General features: G+C 31.4%; 1 protein-coding gene across 3 annotated transcripts; it reads left to right on the forward strand.

Annotated features, from left to right (window-relative positions):
* The first annotated feature begins 226 nt into the window (after positions 1–226).
* On the forward strand, positions 227–26,065 carry Pfrx (6-phosphofructo-2-kinase/fructose-2,6-biphosphatase). 3 transcript variants are annotated; one of them, XM_085194714.1, is made up of 10 exons: positions 273–507; positions 17,737–17,862; positions 18,276–18,436; positions 18,937–19,071; positions 19,647–19,907; positions 20,660–20,878; positions 21,310–21,544; positions 21,973–22,100; positions 23,710–23,739; positions 25,189–26,065. In XM_085194714.1, exons 1-10 carry the CDS (start codon positions 348–350, stop codon positions 25,276–25,278), a joined length of 1,545 nt encoding a protein of 514 aa, XP_085050840.1. In that variant the 5' UTR covers positions 273–347; the 3' UTR covers positions 25,279–26,065. The 3 variants fall into 3 exon arrangements, with proteins under 3 accessions (XP_085050841.1, XP_085050840.1, XP_085050842.1); XM_085194716.1 differs by lacking the exon at positions 273–507 and adding an exon at positions 16,539–16,746; XM_085194715.1 differs by lacking the exon at positions 23,710–23,739 and having other exon boundaries at positions 227–507.
* The last annotated feature ends 1,538 nt before the right edge of the window (positions 26,066–27,603 follow it).

Below are 27,603 nucleotides of genomic sequence, written 5' to 3' on the forward strand. Positions count from 1 at the left end.
AATTGGTACAATAGTATTTGTTATGTTGTTATATAAATAAACTGTTCTACGCGTTTGTTTCAAGTGCATTTTAAAGCGATCAAGACAATAACAACTAAAATCAATATATCAATACTAAACCTGAGTAATTCCACAAAATACTTCACTCTACATAGACTCTATGTTATTTAAAATAACTTTAAAAATATAAATAAATTATTTGTAATAGAATTCTGACTTAATAAAAAAAAAGGTGTAATTTTCTAACACTCAGTGGCACTAGTCAATTAATTGAAAACAAGAGATCATCAGTTCCTCTGATAGCTCTATACACCCAGTCCTCAGTCATGTCGCGATAGTGCGACAAGATGGACGTGTTAAACGGACCCTCGCTCCGCCTCCGAGGCGCGGGCAGTTGCGACCCCAAATCGGTATTGAACCAGTGTACCAGCGCCATGTCGCCGGAGACCCAGCGGCTTTTGCCGCCGACTTCTGAAACTATTATGACGAAGCCTTTCCCTATACGAGGTAAATGTGATGATAGAGTGTTTGTGAGTTGATTTTTTTTTGTGTTTAGTCGTCGTTTGAGGTAAGTTTTCTTTTTAATTTTACTTTTAAATTATCTATATCTATTCTAATATTATACAGCTGAAGAGTGTGTTTGTTTGTACGCGCTAATCTCTGGAACTACAAGGTCGAGTTGATTTTTTTTGCGCTTGATATCCTTTATCGAGGAAGATTACAGGCTATATCATGTTAATAGTTTTGGTCTAACCTACTGTACCTACGATTATACTTACCTCAAGCAAATAGAAGATCGGCTTAGAGTGTAAACCTGATAAAGTTAATTATTATCAGAAGAGTAAAAAAACCTCGTTAATTTTTTTTTAAGTACTTAAGTATTATCAGAAGATTTTTATAGTTACGAAAATTGATTTGTCTTCTCTTCTGTATAATAAAGGTTAATTTTGTACTTTTACCCTTTCAAATAATATAAAAATGGACATAACGCAAAAAAAAAAAGTTTTGCAGGTTTACATTTGAAGCCGACAATACAATTTTTTTATTGTTTCTTATTGCGAGCAAATCGCAAGAAAAAATAATGGAATATGAGCGTTATTTAATGATTACTTCTACTTATTTATTTATTAAAGGGAGGTAAAGTTAAATAGATTAGTTAGGTCGTTAAAAATACTCATAGTATATGAAAAGTTTAATTTAAAATATTATCTTGTAATTGCAAGATAATTGCGAACTTGACAATGACTAACTAGGGTACAAAAAAAACCTGTAAAAAAGTATAATTTTTAAAATATTAAAATATATATATTAATGAGGCTAGGACAATGTTTTTGGCTTTGTATATAAAATAAAATAATGGCTCTACAATAGCTATTATATAAAACAATGTCTTTCAAATAATAATTTAAATGAATACTTTAAAAGCAATTAAAAAAAATAAAACGACTTTAAATAAAAGGAGATTATTACAGTAATTCCTCTTAATTTTTACAAAAAAGCGAACTTGCTTCTTTTGTTTGAAATCATTTAGTACTTACAATAGAACTTTTGGTTTTTAACTTATTAAGGATAAATTAACTTTTGTAGTAATAATTATCAAAAAAAGATTAAAGAAAAGGATTATTATTTTATAATTTAAAAAAATGACCTCAGCTCGAGGCCTGTCGTGACGCAGGGCTAAAAAGTGTGACTTAGAATATGACAGGTTACGGATTCGATTCATACTCCAGGAAATAAAATATGAATATTGCCATTTTCTTCGCTCTGGTGCCATTTTCTTTGCCAATCAAAACACAATGCCTCCAGAATAGGACGGAAAATAGGTTCCCTGTGCCTGCTGTGTGCTGGATAGAGCGTGACGCTAAAAAAACTTTGCTGTAATAAGTGCTTATAGAATTATTTTATCACCAAATAAACAGAATAAAACTCTTTAAATTGTTTTGCAATTATTTTCAAGAATCATTAATTATTATCTGTCATTAATTTCTGTTGCCTAAAGGGGAAATCCTTATTTAATATTATGTAGAACGGAAAAGACATACAGATACAAAATAATACGTATATATTATTGTTTAAAGTAGGAAATTTCAAATTTTATAAATATAGAGCTTCCGACCACAGCGATTGTAGGTTCGATTCTTACTCTAGGGAATAAATTATTTTTGTTCCCTCGCTCTGGTAAGAAGATTAAAATCGCGGCATTAAGTTCTGCTACTCAACATGCAATCTCTTAAAAATAGGGCGGTGGGTGGGGAAACGAGTGTTTTCACTGTCTGAGTGTCTTATTTTGACGTAGTTACGATGCAACCAGTGCGACACGGCCATGATTTCAAGTACGCTTAACGTAGAAATGATATTTAAAGAAAATATGAGAAAATTCAGAAAGTAAATAATGCCGTGTTTGCCACTTATTTGTCAAGAATATAAAGGAAAAAGAAATAATGTGCATGTTGAATTAAAATATGTTTTACCCAATTAATTACAATGAGTCACATTAAACAACTTGAAATAATTATTTCTAAAGAAAAAAAGTTAAATACAATTAAATCTGAGTCATAATTGAAGAAAAACATTTAGTTATTTAGAATACCTAAAGAATTTTCTAGGAAAAAATCTATTATGCACTAAATTACACATTAATTTATAGAGTGTGAATATTGTAAAATTCTTGACATGTTTAATTAAAAATAAATTCGTCGTGGCGCAGTGGGTCAGTGCTTGACGGTACGCGATGGCTGTGCTTCATTTTCCCGTTTTAATTGACAAAGCACGGCGTTCAGTTTCGACAATAACACAATGTCTTAAATATAGGGCTGATACTAGGGATCGTGGTGTCGGGGGCCTCTACTTACGCTGCTATAACCACAGTGAGGATCGGACCCACATCTATGACAACAATAACACGCCAAGAGAAAACGGAGAGGAACTTGATATTTAAAAAAAAAAAACAAAACAAACAAAACGAGGAGTGGACTGTTGTTTCCCAAGCACCGCCCAATTTTCAAGACATTGGTTTTTGAATTTTCAGACATTAAGAATGAAAAAAACGTAACAATGTTAAAAATATTATTAGTTTTCTGTTTACAACGTACTGAGACGTAATAGCATTGCAATCTCGATACTTGCGTACTTCAATAAGCGACGACCTTGGCGTACGGCTTCTTGACCTACAGAGTACAGTACTTATATAACGTTACACCTGACTTGGTTCGTTTATTTTTTAATTAAATCTTTAGCCAATAAAATAAAACTATGACGCCGTCGTGGCGCAGTGGAGTAATGTTTGAGTGTAGACACGATGGCTGTGGGTTCAGTTCCCACTTAATGGAATTCATATATTTAATCTATTTTTATATTCTCACTCTAGTAGTGAAGATATGGCGCGGAGTTCCGCCACTTAACACGAAATGTCTAAATCCGTGCCCATCCGAGAATAGACTGGTGCCCACCCCAGAAAAGTTAATTACTAACAATAAAATTGGCCCGAAAAAAACACATTTACATTAACCTATTTGTGCAAAGTTAAAGTCCAAGACCGCCCAGAAAATGTATCTAGGTACGCCCCTCACCCCTGACCTCTGGACTTCATAACAATGGCAGTCAAACAATTTTATTTACTCTACATTTTTTTTCTATATAATTGATTACTAAATGACTAACGCCCGATAATTCTAACAAAGAGCTCGCAAATCGTGTAATAAATATTATGCATTTTATAGTTTCAAATGAATACCTAACTACTAAAACAATTTTAAAATATTTTTAGTAAGCCGTCGTGGCTCACTGAGATAGCGTATGATTGTAAACACGACAGTTGTAAGTTCGACTATGAGAGCTACGAAGGAAAGATTATATAGGTTTTTCACTCCAAATTCATAATTTTTCACAGCAAATTTATGTACGAATCAAATTCGTTCAACTTACAAAAAAATATATCTATTAATTATTTACTATCAATTCGCAATGAAAATTCCCCCCGCTCTACCTCTGGTTGACAAAAAGCACAACACACATTAATTGGGTGGTAAGAGGGTAACAAAATGTCTTAACAATAGGTGCCCTCTGTCTATCCTGCTATACGTGTATATATGTCATAAAATGGAACTTGGATAATCTCCAAAAGGCACAGGTTCAAATCCATTAATCCACTAATCCACCTTAAAACAATATCACGCTCTGTGTATATGACTGTGTGAGAAAGAAAGTATGTAATGTCGTAACCTTTGATAAAATTAAAAATAAATATTTTCTAAAAATAGTCGCTTTAGTAATATAATTTATAGTCATGTTTACTTCTAAAAGTCACTCACCCAGCGATGTAGTTTCTTATATTTGAAAATCTACCTAAGCTGTAAGCATAACATTACCCCTATAATTCTATGGGAATACTGACAATGGGTCGATGATAGCCAATTCAGTGTCTTTTTACATTTTTTATTACTTTTTAAATTCTTTATTACTTCGATTTTAAGGCAGATTTTTTTATTAAAAAATGCTATGCGCGGGGAACCGAGTGTCTTCAATTTATGCATCAATCGCTAAAACTCCGGGATTCTAATGTTTTATTTATATATTATATAAAAGAAGCTGCGGTCGCGGTACACACTACACTCTGCAGTATCATATTATACTCTTTGTGTATAAATAAAATGTCATGTGTGATAAGCGTGATAGAGCTACAACTTTCGTTAAATCTATTATTTTTTTACTATCAACGACAAAAGACGCACTTTCATATAGTATTAATGTTTTAATTCGAAACGAAACAAAGAAAGATTTGTAATATTTAAAAAAAAATCGTATTCCCTGACACGTTGAAACCGCGCGATAGATAGGGGGGTGCGAGCGGGCATCAGAAGGAAAGGGGCATCAAAGTCGACGTTTAATTTTTTTTAAAGGTAGCCAATGTCACATTTTAGTGCCTGACGCTTGATCTACGTGAGAATAGAAAACACTTAGAATCTGTTTTTTTTTTTTTTCCTAAAGCCGCACCGGACAGCAAATACCCTAGCGTAGCGTAGCCACTGGTTCGATCCCTACTCGAGGGAATTATTTTCACTTCTCCGTTCCGTAATCTTGAATTTACTTTTACTGTATATTTTATAGTTTTTTTTAGTTTCGATAAAGAAAGCGAGACATTATAATTATATCTATTTTGAAAATGTAAAAAAAGAAATAAGACAATTGGAGAATGGAGAATGCTCTCCTCATTATTTAGCGACCGTATCGTAATGTCGACCGTTTCCATGAAATCTAAAATTGTTTACGCGACGGAACACGCTCAGTGACTTACATTGCAAACTTGTAATTGTATTTAATTTAATAAAAAAAAGGGCCGTTTGGCTGGTTTTTTTAAAAAAAATTATCTATTATTATAGCGCCGTTGTAATGCAGTCAAAAAGTTATTATATAGACGCAAGTCTATATTTGAGTAGAATTCAAGTTGCACCCAGTCTTATCAACACGCATAAATGATAAGAAAAAAGTATGATCTTATTATGATCATATAAAATTATGATATAAAAGTAATAAAAAAAATATTATATGGGAAGTATCTATTAATTTGATACATCACAATCTGTATCACAAAAAGACAACAAATGATCCTTATTGTAAGGTTATGCTGTGTATAGAAATAGCAAGTTCCAGTTTAGAGGTTACAACAAAAAATCTACAGCTACACTGACACATACATACATACATACATACATATATATATACAGTATACCCTTTTTATCACGTGGGAATCGCATGCTGTGATTCATCGGAGCACGTGGAATTTACGATTTGCTATAAATTATAGCTTGCTTGTTGCTATGCCAAAAGAAATGTTATCTTGTTCGAGCAAAAATATGAATATAACTCTTAAATTAATCTTTAGTAATTTATATTTTTACATGAGTGTTGTTATTTAAATTATTAAGTTTGATTTTTTTTAGCTTTACGGTGTATTCCACAGATAGCAAGGTAAGCAGAGGCAACCTGGGCGCTTGGTGTTAACACACTCCGTTCCCATTAAGACGCTTCCGTGGATCGAGTGGAAATAGAACCCACAACCGTCGCGTTAACAGTCGCAGGCTTGCGACACGTCTATATTTGATACTGGCGGTCATTTCTCAACTTCACATTTAATTAGTACAGTTAGAATGTAGCTACTACTATCGTGTATCATCAGATAAATCTCAAATTCATCTTAAATGCATCAAAATCATTACAATAACAACAATTATCTACAAATGTAATAATAGAAATAAGGAAAATGATATCTACTATTAAAACGATACGACAGTAGGTACCTACATAAATTAATATAAATATAATAACATATCGACATATTATATCGATATATTTTTACAAAGTCAAACAATACTATATAGTAAAGGACGATCTATTATATGCAAATTATTTGTTAATCTCGTTCTTATCGATCAACCTTGTTAATTTATCAATTGATAAATCGTTGCTGTAGATTCTAGGCAATTGGCTAGGATATGTTTGTATTGGTACTTTTTGTATAAAAAAATATATGAGAGAGTCTATATTTGAGAGCTTTTATTAATATAATAGAATCAAAAATGATGGTTTTTAAAATTTTTGTCGATGTGGATGCAGTTTTCACTATTGTATTTTATCAATCTTCCCTTAACATTCAATATTACATTGTAGGTACTATTACGAGCTGTTCATTAAAAAAAAACATATGTCAATTTTAATAATTATCTGTGATAATATTGCTAAAAAGAAAAGAAAATTAACTAAAAATCAAGTGTTTTATTGAATTGGCTGAAACTATAGCATAAATATAGCATCCATATGTGGATATTGTCTTTAAACAATAAAAGATGACAAAAGTAATTTACATGAGAAAATAAATAACTGTGTAGTACATGCGGACGAAACTGCGGGTGGGTCGCTAGCAGTATACAAATTTATTTTTATTACAAGAATAAAAGAAAGAGAAGAGACATTATTATCTCTCTATCGTTTGTGTCGCTATCTCGCTTGCACACTCGGCTCAGGCGGAACGTGACAGTGAGTCATGCGAGCTGTCTGCATAAGACGGTACCACGTCAAACACCAATTAATATATAAATTATAATGTAACTTGTAAGGCAGGTCCTTTGAAACTGCTATTCACCTTGACCCACAGAACACTGGACTAGCGTGTCTTAACTGTTGAACAAATATGCAATATGTTTAACGTCGTTCCGCAGCGATAATGGCCACGAGTGGCGCGCGTGATGATAACCGCCATATTTTATACTATTATATATATATATATACAAGTATATAGGTACTTTTATATATTGAATAAAATAAAGTTGTAGAGTGTATTTGTTTGGACGCGCTAATCTCAGGAACTACTGGTTTAGATTAGAAAATTTGTTTTGTGATGAATAGTAGATTTATCATTTAGTAGCTAGCCAAAGTTGTACGTAACATATTTTATTATATTGTTTATTTCCATACAAGTACTTCTAAATACGACTCGGTCTGTGCTTTTGTCGCTTCAGTGAAATAAAATACATACCTTTGTTTAGTTAATGGAACATTAAAGTTTATTATTTTGATATTATTTTATTTTATTACGATCGATATTAGAAGTACAAGATTATAATGTATAAATTATAATGTGTTTTATGACTCTATTATTATTTTTTTCATCTTCACGCTTTAGTATAGCAAGGTAGGCAGAGGGAGCCTAGTTTTAAGGCACGCCGTTCCCTACTGTTCGCCGAATTCTGGAGTCATTGCGTATTGAGTTCTTCGAGTGGGAATCGAACCAATAATCTGTCACGCCCCTACGCCAAATTGCTAATCCTCACCGGTTGCCTGAAAAAAACAAAATTAATATTTGCTAACCTTGAATATATTTTTACACGTGTACAATGAACAAAGGGTTGTTTTCATTTTCGAAACTTTATGTCAAATAGGCATTAAGCTGATGGTAAGATGCCGACACAGCGTCTGCAGGTAAAAGGGGTGGGTGTTAGTTCGATTCCCGTTAGTGGTATTGAATTATTACCATTCAATCGCTCTACTACAATTTAAAGACAACGCGCGGCGTAGAGTTCATTCATTCCTACCCAAGAATCTATAAAAATATCTGTACCTAATAGTTTACGATCGCATGTGTAAGAAGCTTATCGCTTAGATCTAATATCCAATTAACTCCAACAGGTTTATATTCATTCATTTTCTAGTATATTCCGTATCTTCTATTAGATTCTATAGATTAAAAAAATACTGTAAATTAAACACAATAAAAGAATATATACTAAATTATTTTTTTATCTTCTGCAAGACTAATAAACAAATTGGAATGCAGCCAATGCAATATAAATTTAATTTATGATAATGATTTAGTAGATAGACCTAACAGTGAACGCTATATGTGTAGAGTCCTTGAAATTTATATATTTTACCAGACGATAGCCGTGAAGTGGATTATGTATGTGTAATTTAAAGAAACCGGCCAAGTGCGAGTGGGACTCGCGTGTGAAGGTCTAATGCTACACATTATCTATAAAAATTAGCAGAAGAAATATTTGTTATATTGGAGCCCTATCAAATATTTTATTTCTTCTGCCTTTTAGTCGATAAAATGGCAACAGAAATACATAATTTGGGAAAATTTCAACTGTTTAATTGTCACGGTTCATGTCATACAGTCTGGTGATAGACAACAAGACTAGACAGCGTGGTTATTAATAGAGTCCTGTTTTACTCCTTACCTAAACTTCCTTACCTACGGAGTCCTAAAAAGGTAGCTAGGCTCATCCAAGTAAAACAAAGATATTTCTTTAACTTCACTATAGTATAGTAGTCAGAGGAGGTTACTTGTTGTTATAAACACTCCTTTTCCCACGTTTTGTCGAAATCTCGAGGTGTTGAGCGGCGGAACGTTTGTCTACAAATTTCTCGGTAATTAAAAGTCATATGTAACTATATCATGGGCAGGTATTAGAAATTGGATTCTTTTATTTTTATCTTTTTTTATCATATCTCTGCTAAAATCAATATCGTTAAAACGAGCAAGCTTTTATTGAAATGGAAATATAATTTAGAGAAAAACATGAGAAATTCATTATCTAGAAATATCTACTTAAAAGTTAAAAGAAAAGATATCAAACGAAACCTCGAAAATAATAATCTTCAAATTATCTAATAAAACCACCATTTTCTAATAAACTTTAATATAAATTTTCTCGATAACTTGAACATTGAATATATCTCCATTGTAGCCGTTCAATTTTCCAAGTATTTATCTTCACAGTGACGCACTTTACGCTCCAGTTTCTGTCTGTAGATTAATGTCAATAAAATTTTCCATTAAAATGTTAATCCTGTGATATATGCTGGATGTAACTAAGTGCTAAAAGATTATACTACTCTCAGAGATGTTAATGCAACGCCTCAAATTTGATTTTGACAGTGGTGGTCCGAATTTCGTTCCTTACATTTTAGACGACGCTAAGAACATTGTGTTATACTTCTTTTGAAGTATTAGAACATTCAGCTTCCGCCTAGAAAGAAAAACATTTCGCAAAGTAATTTAAAAAAATGTACCTATTAACTAATCCTTTAGGCCCATTGTGGGGGCCGGGGCACGAGAATGCAACTGTAATTGCAACATATAGTAGGTTCGATTCCGACTCGAGGAAATTATATATTTAATATATTCATTGGCTCTGTTTCACCACTCAACACGATTCCGCAATGCCTCCAGAATTAACACTAGGTTGCCAGATTCCCTCTACTACGTGGCACATACACCAATAAAAGAATCAAATACGAATCCTTTTAGAACGTATATATTATAATTTAATAGTCATAAATCTCTATTGATTCTAACTAACTAAAACCGGATCAATCTATCTACAGTTAACAGAGTGGCGCTAATTTCCTAAGTCAGTGACAACGAGGTGTTTATACAAACAGAACAAGTGACGTCACAAACGCTATAATGATATTAGGTGTGTTTTTTTTGTAAAACAACGTGTAAATCTGTATATTGAAATGCGACCTAACAGATATTAGGGTCATAATCAGAAAAGTGGACATTTTCGAATTCGTAACGTAACTGATAAGTAACAACACTGATAATGTTTGTCACGAAACTGATGATATAAGGCATTATACACAACAAAGTAAGGATATTATACGAATAAAACTACTGTTGTTTTTATTTAATGAGACACAAATTAAAATTTTAAAGATTCAATCGTTGAATTAACAGATTATAAATGTAAGAAAACATAACAAAGTGACAATATTAACAATATAATAATGCTAGTTCGTAACGTAATAAACTTATATTTCTAGTTAGAGATCACAAAGTTAATGATAAAATTAAATCCACTTTGAAATATATCAAAATTTGAGTCGTTATCACGGAAATTAAGTTTAATTCTTTGTAAGTGTTTATTCCGCATATCTTTATATTTAATAGGATTGGTCTTTTTAAGACGTTCTCTATATCTTTTATGTGTTTTCATTTGACATAGGAGCCATGACGCTTAATGAAAATAAAAAAATATGTATCAATAGATATTTAATAATATTTTATGTTTATTGTTTAGATCTTTAACAACGCTAGTACAGAATGTATTTGTTTTTAAATAAAAGCTTCACCCACTTGAACTACATATTTATTAATTCACTATCTCCTGAGAAAAAAATAGTAATTACAAAATCACAACTAATTTCAGGAAGAATAAAAAAATGTTTTTAACTAAATCGGTTAAGCCGTTTCTGAGATAAGCGTGCACAAACCCATTAGACAAACAAGCAAACAGGTAAAAAACTTAAAAATCATTATTTTTGGTTACTTTACGTTATCAAAAGTCACCAATTATTTTTTTCATAGGCCAGCAATTTTTTTTATATAAATATCTTCCGATGGTAACGTAATTATGAACTAGGCTTCATATTTTCTCAGTTTCCTTACGTAACGAAATATAACGCAATTGAGAATAAAGTCTGAGAAATTCTAACCTTTTTAAATATTTGCTCATAAGCTGCGTGTTGCATGTGCAAGCACTGAAGTTCTTTTTTGAGATTTTGTAAAAAGAAGCAAATAACATAAACAAGAAAACGAAATTATAGAATACTTACCAAAATAAAAGCCGTTTATAACCCTGAGATGTAATTTCACGCATTCACTCTAAAACATTTGAACCCCTCTACTGCTGCGAGAACACTACTGGTTGTAGCTACGACAGCATTGACTTTTAGAATAATGGTGCCACAATAAAAACTAATATTAAACACCATTTAAAATAATTGCGTTCATATTTTAATTGTACGTTACTAGCCCTGAGTAACAAAAAGACAATATTTTGGGACAAATTTACTTTATTCATATATATTATTTATTAAATAATGTATCAATAAAAGTACTTTTATTTAATATTTTGCATAAAGTAAAGTAATATAAACATATCTGAAATCAAATAAAACCATAAACATTCGTAACAAATCAATTTTTAAAAAGTAAAGTGGTGAATGGGACACAAAAAATTGTATGGAAGCATTTTGAAAAGTTTTTTGCAACTAACAAAAAATACTATTATTAGCCATAATACATAATAAAATATTACAAAAATCTTTAAGTTAATAAGTAAATTTATCTTAAATGGCAAAATATTTAAATTATCTTTAAAATTGTATTTTTAAAACGCATTCAAAGTAGCGGGACAAGAAAAGACACAAAATGTACACTTTTTCTGATTATGACCCATTAACGTGTGACTCTCGATCTAGTCAATAGATATTATGACAGATAGTAGAAAACGGAGTAGAACTTGCGAGAACTTGAGGCTTCCTTACCAATTTCAGGATTTTAAGTCAACGAAAAATACAAGTTATAAAAGTTAATAAATTTAATCTGCGGGCATTTGTATTAATTTTGTTTATTAATTTTTTTTCTATAATTTTTTTTCTATATGTTTTTACTTTTCGGATTTTTCTTTTATTCGTATCATAAGTAATTATAACTGTAGGTCTATGGGAAGTACAGTATAGGTTTTGATTACGCGGTGATATAAAATGCAGGAAAATCAATTCATAACTGCTAGTATCTTTTGATTACGTTGACTTGACAGACGGACAGACCAACAACAAAGTGATTCTATAAGGGTTCCATAGTTCCCTTTTGTGGTACGGAACCCTAAAAATCACTAAAACTACGTATTCACGTATTAAATAAAACCTAATAATAGATTATAAATCACATATTATTTTAATTTCGAACCTATGGGAATAAAATACTCGGATAAAATGAGCGGAAAATTATGTCAAGTAAGAGTCAAACTCAAAACCATCTGTCTATCGGTCCGACTCTGACGATATCCTCGACACATAAGTATGTCTAATTACAGCGACGACAGTACATATATTTACTTAAAATTCCGCTGAAGCAAATGTTTATGTTTAAAACTATAATGGAGCCCGTCCTGATACCGACAAGCGGCTGATTATCAACGTGCCTGTTGCGGGTTCGATCCCCATTCGGGTATAATTTTAATCGCTTTGGTAACAAAGACAAAGTCCACGCCCAACTCCGCCACACAACACACATCGTCTAGAAAATTGAGTGGAACGCAGGGAACGGAGTATATTGACACTAGGTTCCTTCTATACGGAATACAGCCTGAAGCTATAAATTAAAAAAGCAATTCAATAAATATAAAGTTGATAGTATTCTACTTATCTGTCCAGAGCCATATTGGTACAATAGTATAGCGCCCTCGGATCCAATTCAGTGCACTTACCGTCCATTGAGACGCCATTCATGTTGACCGGATGTGACGTTGTAGGACTATCGAGTGAAATATAAACACCTGTTGCTTTAACGTATATAGATAGACCTTACAAATTTGAGAAATATCATCATTTCCATACTTAAAAGGAAGAAATTTTTGACTCATTACTTTTTTGACATTAAGAAAAAATCTATAGCGATTTCGAAGCACAACGTCTGTTTGTCTATTTAATTTCATTTCATTTGCAAATGTATGGGCGTGTCTAGTACGTAGTCTATATAAAGTGTACAAATGGGCCAATATACTATACTGTGGAGGTTTGCCAAATATTAGTCTAATTAAATACCTAATAGGTCCAATTTTAACATTGTATTTCAATTAAAAATATATATTTTTTAATTATTTATACGTACATTGATAAGTAAATATTTATTTAAATTTATATTTTCATTTCTTTGCTCTGGTGTCGAGGCAAAGAGCGGCGTTGAGTTCCGCCACTCATCACCCAATGCCTCAAAAAATTCGGCGGAAAGTGGGGAACGCAGTGTCTTATCACTGGGTTCCCTCTGCCGGCTGCTGTGTGCGGGATATAACGTAAAGCTGAAAATATAAGAGAGGCCGCCATGGCCTGGTGGCAAAAGGTGTGACCGTAAACGCCGCGGTTGTAGGTTCGATTCTTACTCGCAGAAATTAAATATTTAATATTTTTATTTTCTGGCTTGGCTAGAAAGCAAAGCGGGAAGTTGAATTTCGCCACTAACACGCAATGCCTCGAGAATTCGATGGAAAGTTGGGAACGGAGTGTCTTAACACAAGGTTCCCAGGTTCCGTTGCCTACCCATATACACGTAATATCTTGTACGTGCTTTGCAAGGTATTCCTACAAATTATATTATGTATAAGGAATTAATTTTCTAAGGTAAAAGTATTTTAATAACTTGAAATATTTCTGTATGGGATACAAGGTGCCTATCGAAACAAACAAAGGTGCGTGCTGTCTGTCGGGTGTGTCAGATGGAAAGCTGCACAGTACATGTGGTAAAGATCAAGAGATAAACAATAGCGAGCTGCCAAACTGGGAAATAGAATGATGCCAACACTATTTCTGGCCTTAAATAGATATATAATATATTATATGAAAATATTTTAATTTATATTAAAAAAGGTTAAAAAAAACAAATATTATACCTACACAGCAAGGTAGGCAGAGGGAACCTGGTGTTAATACACTGCGTTCCCCGTTTTCTGCCAAAATAAAGCAAGAAAATTTTTAAATTTCGAGTATAACACAACAGGTGGTCGCGGAATTCGCTCAAAAACTAAACGCCTTTATTTTTAACTTCTATTAAGTATTCTTTACGTCCAACAAAACATTATTTAATGACTCCTAACGATAACGATATTATTATTGTAGCAGAAAACATTCTTACAAATGAAAAAACTGAAAGAAAAATATATATATAGTTCCAAGTAAAATTTTAAAAATACACTATTATACATAACATAAATTCGAATGGTTTACATGTTTACTTTATGTTTGTTTCTTTGTTTATTCACTCATTCTGTTATTTACAAAGAACGTTTCTATTAAGAAGACAATGTAATCCGAGACACGTTTAGTTATAAATAATATTCCTTTACCAAAGTGAAACATCACTGTAAGGAGCCGTAACAGTTGCCGATTCTATTCCGGCGTAGAGAAGAGGTTTTTTTTTTAATTTTTTTACCCCTTCCTTGCCCATACTTATTATGAACCATTAAATATTTTAAAGCTGCAGAATTTATTTGATTGAACGCACTAATCTCAGGAACAACTGGTTCAAATTGTAGATACATTTTTGTGTTGGATAGTCCGTTATCGAGTAAAGCTATAGGCTGAATTATGTCATGACGTCAATCCTTTCAATGTAGTCCACTCTGACTGCGGTCAGAGTTACCTCGGAGTCGGAAACATATCTACAATATCTCATGTGTCATACACAACTGTTAGTTATTTCCATTTAAGAGCGCGGGCGAAGCCGCAAGTATGTTTTTTTAGTTTATGGACTCCGTGATTTTTTTTATTATTTATATTGTCCGCGCCCTTTTTATCTAGTGTTATTTCATTTATGTTAATTTTTTAAATATAATTCCGACGTACATTACATAATTACAAAGCTTCTATTTAAGTTTCCATACCTATATTATAAATTCGAAAGTAACTCTGTCTGTCTGTCTGTCTGTCTGTCTATCTTTTACGCAATCAGGGCCTAACCGCTAATTTAATTGTGATAAAATACTCATATAGAGACACTTGAGGGTCTCGGGATGAACATAGGATACTTTTTTTTCTCATATTTGTAATATTTTCGATATATACCAATATATTAAAATACTTATTAATTTGACATGCAATTTATTCTGCCATGTTAATAACAACCGTCGCTATGCGACCGTTGCTAAGCAACGATTTGTAAAGTTTGTTGTTAGAAAACGTCACCCAAAATGAGTTTGCTTAACGCATCTCTCTATTGAAAACTGAAAATAATATAATAAATATATTTAATAAATATTCGTATAGTTCAAGCGGGCGTAGCAGGTTTCGGGTCCCCTAGTATAAAATAAATATATAATTATGTACACACTATTAAACTTGTCAGAGAGAAAAGTAACTGCTAGTAGGTAAATAAAACAATCATCATAATTTAAAAGTATAAATAAATATTCAATATTCATTATCAGGCTTTTCATTTATAACATTATATAGTTGTATTTCAATTAGGTTGCATATCATTATATGTACGTTTTAAAATACAAAATATAAACAATTTAATTTAATGTAAACAAACATTATAACCTACTATAGATAAATAATAAAAGAATATCCACTTATCTATCTATTATACAAAGGTAATTTTAAAACTAACAACTTGTGACTAGATAAATTCTGCTTTAAATTGCATATTTAGATATTGACGTAATAAGTATGTCTCTTATTATCTACTTCTGCTGACATCGCGGGTTAAAGGTTACGTATCATCTCATTTTATCTTTCATTTATCTAACGTTCTAGTACCTTTCATATTTATCTCTGTCGTGGCGCAGTGGAAAGGCATTAACAATTTTTAAATGCGATTATTCTCGGGAGAATGAAATATTTTCATTTTCATGCTCTGGCAAAACTAAAGTAAGTCTGAAATACGGAGTGTCTTATTATACCTATAAATTCCAATTAATGTTCCGTTTTATTAAAATAACAATTATCAAATTACTCTGGCTATAGGTATAATCTACTCTCGGTGTTTTTTATTTATCTAAATATACTGATAAGGAAATGTAATATCAACTGTTAACAAACAAAAAACACATGCTTTGTTTAGATTCGTTATCGTTAATTATAAACGTTTATTTATACAAAAAAAATACTAAAAATATATTTTAAGCAAGATATAACACTATATGAATTTGAATATTAGTATATCGCTTTTCAAAGTTCTGCTTTTGAAGTTAAAATATGTTTCATATATTTAAATTTTCTGAATGATATTGTTCTTATAATAAATAACTTTATAGTAAAAGCAAAGTTAGAAGATATTGCAAGTGCACTTAATTAATATTCAAGCTGAAAATTTAAATTAATTAAAACACGATTTTAATATTAATATCTTTGCACCAATAAAAGCAAATAATTATCCAATAATATAATAGTAGTATCCGACCATACTCCCCTCCTCTCCCTTTACTGAATTAACTGTCAATGTCAGTTGTGACATTTTATCGATTTGATGGATCAAGTATGACATTCATATTCGCCAGTTGCAAATTACTGTTCATTTAATGTGGTCGTAATAACTATCGTTATAATTAAAATAAACTGGCCATTAATAATAATCCATTATTACACGTGCACCCATACAATAAAGCGTTCATTTAACTATGGATTCCGAGGACAACCGCGCTGAGGGTTGGAAGTATCTAAATAAACAATTTTTCGGTGATGGTCAGTATAATTTTCATAGTTTAATGACGAAGGAGAAAGGCATATTCTAATGTGATTTAACCGTCACTAGAGCGATAACGCATTGTTACAATATTTCTGATATCTTGACATTGCAAAATGATAGTACAATGTTATTATTTTTTTAATTAGAATAGATAAGGATAATGTTCTTCCTCCTACAGCGTATTGTTCCACGAATATATAGTTTATAATATCACAACTTTTTTTAGTATAAATATAGTCATTGTTTTAATGAACCTGCTAATTAATCATGTGCTGATCACTCAATGCTGGCTAGGCTACTTACTTTATTTATCTCGACAGCTTTGATAGGTTTATGTTTTGACTCTTGGTTATTTGCATTTACCTATCTATCACCTACCATAGCAAAATAGTTATAAAGATGCTAGTTTGAATATTAATTTATGATTTCTTCTTTTCCTCTTAAACTATTTAACCTTGAGTGCCATTTTAAAGTAATTGATGGCTATTTTTATCAGCATCATCAATTGTAATATGATGAGAATAAAAATTCTAAAATTTATCTTGGAGTAAGATTATAAATGTAATATATTCATTCTTAATTACTATCATACTATGCCTAGTATTTTTTTGTTACTAATTTTAATAAATAATGTTTATTAAGAATAGATTTAAAAATACAAGGTAAAAACTTCAAATTACTGGAAGTCAAAATTCTTACATAAACTAAGCCTTATTTATGTATTGTTATATTGCACACCTAAATAGTAGGGGAACCAAAAGCAGCCAAACCTTTATTACACTATAAAATCTGAAAGTTTCTGTGGACATACAGTAAACACTAGTAAATACTTTATCAGTTATTTGGTATAACTTTCATTAAATTGAAATAAGAAATGTTGTAATGTACATAACAGAGATTTTGACTTAACTCCTTTTATATCTTGATTTGATATATGATATAATAAAAATAAACTTCATTTTTCATAAACCACCTTAATTTTACAGGTGAAAGAGCAAACTATGTGAACATTCCGCATGTAATTGCAATGGTCGGGCTGCCTGCTCGCGGCAAGACCTACATCTCAAAAAAACTCTCAAGATATCTCAATTGGATAGGAATTAATACTAGGGGTAAGGAGTTTTCTTTTTGTATTTATATTTAAGGATGTATATTTTTACAAAATATATTTTTTTATTTTGTTTTTTAGCCTTCAATGTGTATAATATTGAACATAGTCGGAAAGTTTAAACAATCTCCAAGAGACACTGGTATCTCTATATCTAACTAGTTTATTTTTATATGTTTTTAAAAAAGTTATTTTTGAGGTCATCAGTTTTTATTTTCTTGTTTTTGTAGACAAAGCATGGCATTGAATTTCACTGTTTCAAATGCAATGTCTCAAAATTTGGATTTGGTGTGTGGGGAATGGTGTGTCTTAAAATCTAATGTTTTACACTGATTACCAGGATATTGCATGAAACTTAAAAAAATAATAAATTATATTAATGTTTCTTAACTAATTTCCTTAATATATTTTTTCCAGTATTCAACCTAGGCGAGTACAGACGTCACGCGACCACCGCCTACACGAGCCACGAGTTCTTCAGGGCTGACAACAAGGAAGCGATGGCAATAAGACAGCAGTGCGCGTTGGACGCGTTACATGACGTGTGCGAGTGGCTGGTGAAGGGTGGTGAAGTGGCGGTGAATTTGAGCTTCTTTGTTTTTGTTAGCTTCATGCTATATCCCACATAAAGCAGGGTAGGCAGAAGGAACCTAGTGTTGAAAGACTCCATTTTAAATTTCCGGCGAAGGCAGTATTAAGTATTGGGTGATTTTTCCTTGTTATGAGAGCAAAGAAATGAAAATATTAAGTAATTCATTCCCTCAAGTGTGAGTCGAACCCACGACCGTAGTGTTTACACGCGACCTTTATTATGTATGGGTAGCTAATGATAAAATAGAATAGTCTTTATTGCACACTTCAAAGTACGCGAAATTGAGGCCAGCCCTCGCTCAGGAACACAAGCGTGCGACTATAAATGGGACAGGTCAAAACGAAATATTTAATATTTTCATTTCGTTGCTCTTTGGTTACGAGGCTAAGCCCGGCTTCCATTTCCTGTCACTCAAACCGTAAAGCCTCCAGAATTCGTCGGAAAGTGGAAAAAAAAAAAATTAAAGTAGGTTTAATATTTCTCTAGGTGTTCGACGCGACCAACTCCACGATGGAGAGACGGCGGATGATCCGCGACATCGTTGTACACAAAATGGGCTTCAAGTTGTTCTTCGTGGAGTCCATTTGCGATGATCCGCGGATCATTGAACAGAATATTATGGTATGTTGTGTTTTACTTTTTTTTATTGTTGTTAGGTTTTATTTTACTAGTATCTGTGAGTGATTAATCACTGTGTTTTAGACTTTACGGCTCTCTTTATTTGGTTACTTAAGATTGTTATAAAAAATAATTTATTTTTATTTTTCTGTTTTTTGGACTCATTCATTTTTGACTTGATTGATCATATCGTTTTTCGAAATTTATTATTAGAGAAAAAATGTTTGAGACAATAATTACAAATATAAGATTTTATGGTAGTAGTTTGATGAATTTGTTAAAAAAATGTAATCTACAATGTTAATATTATTGGATAACATGGTCCACATAAACAAATTCTTCCGTCTGACTTTACATCGAACTGGGAGTCCGTTTCCCGTCTACTATTTCGTAATGGTTGCCAGTAAAAAATTAGTAAAAAAATTTATTAAAATTTTTTATTCATTTTACGAAAATTATATTATGCGGAATAAAATATTTTTATTATTATTTATATATGGAAATATGAGAATATGCACAAAATTGACGTGACGCAACATATATATTTTTACGTTTTTTTATATCTTTTTCTCTTACAGGAAGTGAAAGTGAGCAGCCCGGACTATACAAACATACAAAACACAGATAACGTTCTAAACGACTTCCTCCTACGAATAGAGCATTACAAAGAGAAATACGAACCCCTAGACGAGGCCCTGGAGTCTGAATGCAGTTTCATGAAGATCTATGACACAGGGGAGAAAGTGGTAGTCCATAAACATGAAGGCCACATACAAAGTAGAATTGTGTATTACTTGATGAATATACACATTGTGCCGAGGACCATTTATTTGACTAGGGTGAGTTGGACTATTTTTTTATAGTAGTTTGTAAATTTTAGTTTTAAAACATGTAAGAATAACCCTGTTTAAGTGCCAAACAATACGCTGGTGTCATCACAATTGATATATATTCTGAATGATATGAAAAATATATTATATCATCATTCTTATTTATGGAAGAATTTTAAATATTAATGTTAATAATACATAGGATAGCTCATGCAGTTTTTTAAAAAAAGTGTTTGAGACTATTATCTATAATCTCTTTTGATGTAATTATCCTTGTAACTTAATGTTCGAATCTTGATGTCCGCTGTTCACATGACCTGAGATCATGAGAATAAGGGAAATAATTATCCTTCTTGCTATTAAGATTAAATTATATTTTTCATTGGTTGTTTTGAGGAAAACAACTTTGCACATTCTGTGCTTATATAAAAAAACTTGTCTTGTACGTTGTATTGGCTTTTTTGTAATCAATTATTTGAGGCCAGTTGTGGGGCAGTGTGACTGGTTGTGGGTTCGAGCCCCACTCGAGGAAATGAAATATCTATTTAAATTTATATTTTCATTTCTTCGTTCTGGTTCGAGACAAAGCGCGGCGTTGTGTTCCGCCATTCCACACGCAATAATGCCGCCGGTAATGCCTCCAGAATTCTGCGGAAAATGGGTAACGGAGTGTTTTGACACTAGGTTCCTACCGCCTACCCTGCTGTATGAAGAATACAGCGTGAAGCTGAAAAAAAACTATTTCGTATCCATTTCCCTAGCATGGAGAAAGCATGCACAATCTCGTCGGTCGCATAGGCGGAGACAGTTCCCTCTCCGCGCGCGGCAAACAGTACGCGGGCGCGCTCGCCACTTACATCGAGCAGCAGCGCATACCGGGCCTGCGCGTGTGGACGTCGTGGATGCGGCGCGCCATTCAGACCGTGAAGGACGTCAAAGCGCCGCAGGAGAGGTGGAAGGCGTTGAATGAGATTGATGCGGTGAGTGATGATTGGTGGGTTTTGGGAGTTTTTAGGTATTTTAAGGGGTTTTTGTTTTTTTGTGTACTAATACTAATAGAATGAGTGAATTGAATTGTGGTGTACTGGATAGTGTTCATATTTTATGTGTGTATACAGGAGATGTTTTGGACTATATTTTTCTTGTTAGTCAATATATAGTTTTGATCATTTAAGAATGTGTTGAATTGTAAAGAAATGACTTTTCGGTGTCACGAGTAAACGCGGTACAATTTTTTTTTAAAATTAGGCATAGAAAAGGCTGAAGCTGAATTAGAAACAACATTCTAATATAAAATTTGCATTTGTATGGTGATGTTACATTTTCATATTTGAGTCATCTTTAAAATAAAGGACGCAAATTATTACCAGTACAGTATCACAAAAAAATATATAAACATTTTATATGACAGGGCATCTGTGAAGAGATGACCTACGCTGAAATTCAAGAGAAATACCCCTCAGATTTCAACGCGCGCGACGCTAATAAGTTCGCCTATAGATACCCCCGTGGCGAGAGCTACGAAGACTTGGTGGCGAGATTAGAACCCGTTATCATGGAGCTGGAGAGACAAGGCAACGTACTGGTGGTGTCCCATCAAGCGGTCATGAGATGTCTGCTGGCTTATTTCTTGGATAAGTCCGCTGGTGAGTAACATACATACACACAAACAACCACACATATTCATACAGGCAAGCGCAAATGTTTCTGTTCTCATTACTCATACGTATAGTTTTTTTAGTTCACGTTTTATCTTGCACGAAGCAGGATAGGCAGAAGGAGCTGGGAATCTAATGTTAAGTCACTCCATTCCCACACTACTGCTAAAACACTTCCAAATATGTCGCCGAATTCTGGAGGCATTGCATGTAGAGTGACTTAAGTGAAACCATAAGCAGATAAGACAAAGGAGGTAGGAAAAAGACAACATGTTGGAAATGTCCTCCCAGGCAGAGATGACATGGCTGGTTCTTTGACAACTTATGTGTTAACCCTACGAGAGGTTTATATACTGTATAAATCTAAAATATATAAAAAAAAAACTAATTAGATTTTTTTTTGGTCAAAATTACAGAAGAACTGCCGTACCTCCATGTGCCACTGCACACGGTGATAAAGTTGACCCCAGTGGCTTACGGGTGTCGCGAGGAACATATAAAATTATCTGTCGACGCAGTTGATACTCACCGCCCTAAGCCCGCGGTGAGTGAAGAGTCATTTTTTTCAGCTTCACGCTCTATCCATATATAGTATATAGTAGGGTCGGCAGATGGAACATAGTCACATACATTTTCCGCGATTTTTTTAAGACATTGGGTGTTAAATAGAGGAACTGAACGCTGCGCTTTGTCTCGTTTTGTTTATGTAGAGCGAGGAAATTAAAATATTAAATAATTAGTTTCTCCGAGTAGAAATAGAATCCACAACCGTCGCGTTTACAGTCTCACGCCACGGCTACAGATAAGATATATGTAGTTTTGTTAGCATATATAACAAGTATTCACAAAACTATATAAAAAGATGATACCTAGGTTCTTATAAACTTGTAATGTTCTGACACGTTCTGTCCAAAATACTAAATGTACAGACAAAATATTTTTACTGTTTTATGATATATAGAGATTATGTTATTAATTCTATAATTAACGGGTATATCTATTAACGGGTAATGTTATTAGAACTATTTATAGAGAAACCAGCACGTCATTAACAGAAACCGTTATATTTTTTTATGAATTGATTTATTTACCATACAATTATTATTGAAATTCAATAGTATATATATTTAGATGACATTAAGTGGATGCAGAGACGAATTTTCGTTTTCTTTTTTTTTTTGAGGGAGACGTGTATAATATGTATATGTTTCGTAGAGGCCTTTGTGAGAGGAGCAAGGGCACATGAGTGCGACTGGAAATGCACTCGGGGGAATAAAATATTTATATTTTCATTCGCTCTGGTAATGGGGCAAAGCTCGGCGAAAAACTGCAGAACGGAGTGTCTTAGCACTACGTTCTCACTTTCTGCCCTGCTTTGAGTAGGATACAGCGTAATGCTGAAAAAATGCTTGTCGTCTTATCCAAGAGGACTAAAGATTATTTGTCTCCTTTTCTCTACTAGTATAATAGTATTCAAATCCAAAACCATTATTCGCAGTTACAATTTCTCAAATGTTATAGTAACTAACATAATATAAATATGTTTATTATTTTAAATTTTTATTAATTATTAATAATGTTTATTAAGTTTAATATATTTATTAATAAAAACTAATGCATTTTTGTATAATTACAAAAAAAAACATTTATTTTAAGAAATATTCAGAATATACTTTTATTAAATTAGTGAATCAATTTTACATTTTTAAATATAAATTATTATAAAAAAGATACATTTAAAAATATAAAAAAAAATTAAAAAAATATTCATATTATTAAAACTAGTCTTTTCGTCTATTTATATGGCAATATAATTTTAGTCATATATACTAAAGTAGTATTATATTAGAAATATAATCAAAAAGTATGGTATCTGTGCATAATGAATTAAATAAAAAAATAGTAAGAATTACAATTTTAAATGATTTCTGTAGTTATGTGTAAAAAGTTTTAGCTTTAGTATTTATTTGTAAGAGATTATAATAAGATATATAAATAAATAAATAAGAAAAAATTATCAACTTTAATAAACTTACACCAACTATATTTTAATCAAATATATATTTATCCTGTAATTTTAGCTATTCATTTTAAAATGCACCACTATCTTGGATTTTTTTAAATATTTTATAAATCCTTCACTTTTTAAACAGGACGAAGATGACAACACATCTGGCACAGACGTACGCAAATCCTCATACTAATATTTTGTCGCCATGTTGCTTTACGCTTGAATAATTGCTTTATTAATAAAAATTATGTAAAAAAAATAAAGATTTTTAAAATTTGAATGATAGGTAAAAATATTTACTCTTGTAAATCTTAAATATAATATTTGTAAATAAACATGACGTAAAAGTTAAGAAATTTTGAAATGACAATTTATTATAAATTCTATTCATTTTAAAATCAAATAAATATGTATATGAAAAAAGCACTAATATTTTATTTGATTTTTGCTGACTTTACAACATCTATTCCAAAAATACCAAAATTACAAAATTTTTTATATTCAATTAATCCAATTGATTATTGTAAATTACTTTTTCTATCTTCTCTGCTAAATTTCTCACTCTGCTTCATTTCGTGATGTCTAATAAACGTTCCGAAGCAATTCACGGAACTCAAAGCGGTACTTTTTTTATATGGAGTTCTTACACGCAATTCCCTATTAACGGGTTAATGTTATTATCTCATTATAAGTAGTACATATGGATTATACTGTATCAGTACAATATTATCTTATAAATAAAAATAAAATCTCTTATAAAAAAAGTTTTTTAAATATTAACACTTATGAGCAACATGCCGACAAAATAACTATTTTTAAAGATAGTATAGAAAGTTTCATAGCATGATAAGAATAGTTTCAAATGAAGACGGGATTTTTTTCAAAATTTCAAGTTAAGTCACTATCTTATTTAGTGGTGATGGAGTGTTGGTTTTGGGACATTAGAATAGAGAAGTTAGTGACTTTTTATTGTATAAAACTTTATATAGTGTGTATTTATTCTTATATTATTAACAATGGATAATATGTTATAGTAAACGTTGGAATCCTAGTTTGTCACCAACAAAACATCAATGTGGCAAGACATTATTTTTTTATTCCAATTTCCATTTTTTTTAATTCTAAGATAATTGACATTTAAATAGTATTAAACAATATTTAAATCACATTGAGCTTCTTAAAAGTTGTTACTTGAAAGAGAAAAGAAGAGTTTGTTGATTGATCTAAATCTAGTTAATTAATAAAATAAATTTTGAATACTGAGCATTTACTATAACACAATATTAAAATATACAAAATCTTATTTTTTTTGTCTTGTTTCGTTTTATAAAATATTATAAGTATATAAGTATGAAATTAAATCAATTCATTGATTGAATTATTTTTATGTGTAATCTGTGTAATATTCTGACAGCTTTCGTTTGTGGTGTGTTTTCGATAGAAATATTCTTCTTGATTTATTTTTAGTTATAAACAATTATTTTTATTTCAATATTAACATAATTATACTTTTTCAATATTACATCCATTGTAAATATACTTATAATTATATAAATTGTCGTTACTACTAAAATGACAAAAAATGGCGGGAATTACTTATAATTATTTTATTTTTTTTCAGGTGATACCAGCTCCACCTATAAAGCCGCCAGTGCCACCAATTCTTAATGGCGAAACGAACGGTGAAAATAAAGATAATTACGATAATTAACCATTGAATATACAGTTATTTAAATGTGTTGGTGTAGACTATACTGTGAGTCGAATTTGAGACTGAAATAGTGAGTTTAGGTTTCATGTAACCGCATTATAAAAATTATAAAAAAAATGAAATTTAATTTCATTTCCATTCCCATCTCAAATGTGTGGAGTTACGCGTTTTCTCATGACAATATACATACATACTTAGAAACAATATATAGCAAAACACCTATTATAATCATAAAAAATTTTTTTTTACTATATTATATATAGTAAAAAAAATACTTTTGTGTATTTTATTGTAAATCTCGGTAACAAGGTGCACATGATATCTGTACATTTTTTTTACTTTTGGCAGAAACTTCTAATAAGTGTGTTTCTATACTAAGATCAAATTTAATTTTAAAAAAACTTTATACTTAGTCATCTAAATTTTGTATTAAATAACACAATCTCGCTACTTAACGACCAAAGACATTTTTTTTCTAATAATAATTTTCTTTGAAAAGTGTATAATTGAGCCTTGGTATCTATGGACATATTCTACTTTAACTGTGTATAAAATATATGGATTTTTTTTTAATATTTGTACAAAAATGTAAATAATTCTGCCCATCTTGTGTAACTCCCACTCTTATATTTTTATAATCTCTGTAGTTACAATCACATTCATGTAATATAAGTAAATACATATTAACAATTTTATTGTAAAAGATTTTTTTACAAAGTGTCTCTTATGTAATGTATATTTATGATGTTAAATAATTTAATAGTTAATTATAAGTATCTTAAGTGGGTCTGTGGTTTTTATTTATCCCGATTCTAAAGCTGAAATAGCGATCAATTATATTTATTAACATAATTAATGGTGACAATTCCAATGATATTCTGGTTAAAAAAATCATTTTCGTAATGATTCTTAATTAAACAGTATAAATAACAGCTGAGAGCTAAGAATATTTTATTTATTTATTTGATTTGGTTTGCTAGTGGCTATTACATTTTGAATGAGTAATATTACGAGCACAATGTAGAAACAATAATGTATAGCCGTTTGAAAGCAAACACTGCATGCGTATATCGTGTCCGGCTTTACAAATATTTGTATTTATACACTAATTAAAAAGTTAATATATATATAATAACATAAGCATGATTACAAAAGAAAAAGGAGAACAGAAAACATTTTACACAATAATAATAATAAGCAAAAGCTATGATAAAGCTGCAAAATATTGTTAGGTCCTTACATGAGTAATATAAATGGAGACACAGCTAGTAATTAGCGACAGAAAACCTTTAAGAATAGTATTGACATTCAATTTATTAATAAATAATGATAATTAATGATATTTTAACATTCCTAATTCCATTGGCCGTTAGCGAAGTGAAATATGATGAATTTAATTGATTACCATTGTATTTTTGTTATTACTGCTATTGTTTATATTTTTTTTAAAAAATAAAGTATTTAAATAACATAAGTTTTGTTTTTCTAATTAATCCCCAAATCAATATTTAATCGATACAATAAAAGTTATAGATCTAGATATAGGTATGGTTCTATGCTCAACAAGAAACTAGCGACACCTAGCGCTTAGGGCATCGTAGGCAAAAATTTCTGATTTGTCAGTGGCACAGCTATCTCTACCTCTAGTATATGTGTATCATCTATGATGCCATCATGCCACACTGTGACGGCTATGCGCGACCTCGGCTATGTCACGACCAAGTAAATGTGTTCTGTGGTCACGCACGACTCACTACTGTTTTATTTATTTTTAACCGATTTGTTTTGTCGAAAAGGAGAAGTTGTATTTTCGTTAACTATATTTGTTCATGTATATCCTTCGATTTCTCCGTGATTTGTCCATTGATTTTGTCAATACTTAATTTATTTGAGTGAGCGTACATTTACTATTGGTCCCATTACCACAAAGTCCGAGTGTAATGATGGAATGGAAATCGAGGAAAACCCACGAATTTTCGAGGCATTGCGTGTTGAATGGCGGAACTCAACGACGGGCTTTTGTCTTGATGCCAGGGCGAGGAAATAAAAATATTAATGAATAATAATTAATTCCCTCGAGTGAGGATCGAACCCACAACCAAAAGTCACATCGCGTTACAGTCACGCTTTTATTGAGCCATGAGCCTCAATAATTTCTTAAAATAATAATATATTCTTCTTGTAAATATCATCTGATAGCATTACTAAGCTGATATGGCAATTTCTGGACAATTAGGAATTAGACAATCTTTTAAATATCATAGGGATTTATAGAAGCCTCATTGTATACTATCGAGCTGCTGCTGATGAAGTTGATGATAGTAC

This window comes from Heliconius melpomene, chromosome 12 (genome assembly GCF_056956725.1).
Source record: "Heliconius melpomene rosina isolate 202511_hmr_F chromosome 12, ASM5695672v1, whole genome shotgun sequence".
NCBI classification, from domain to species: Eukaryota; Metazoa; Arthropoda; class Insecta; order Lepidoptera; family Nymphalidae; genus Heliconius; species Heliconius melpomene.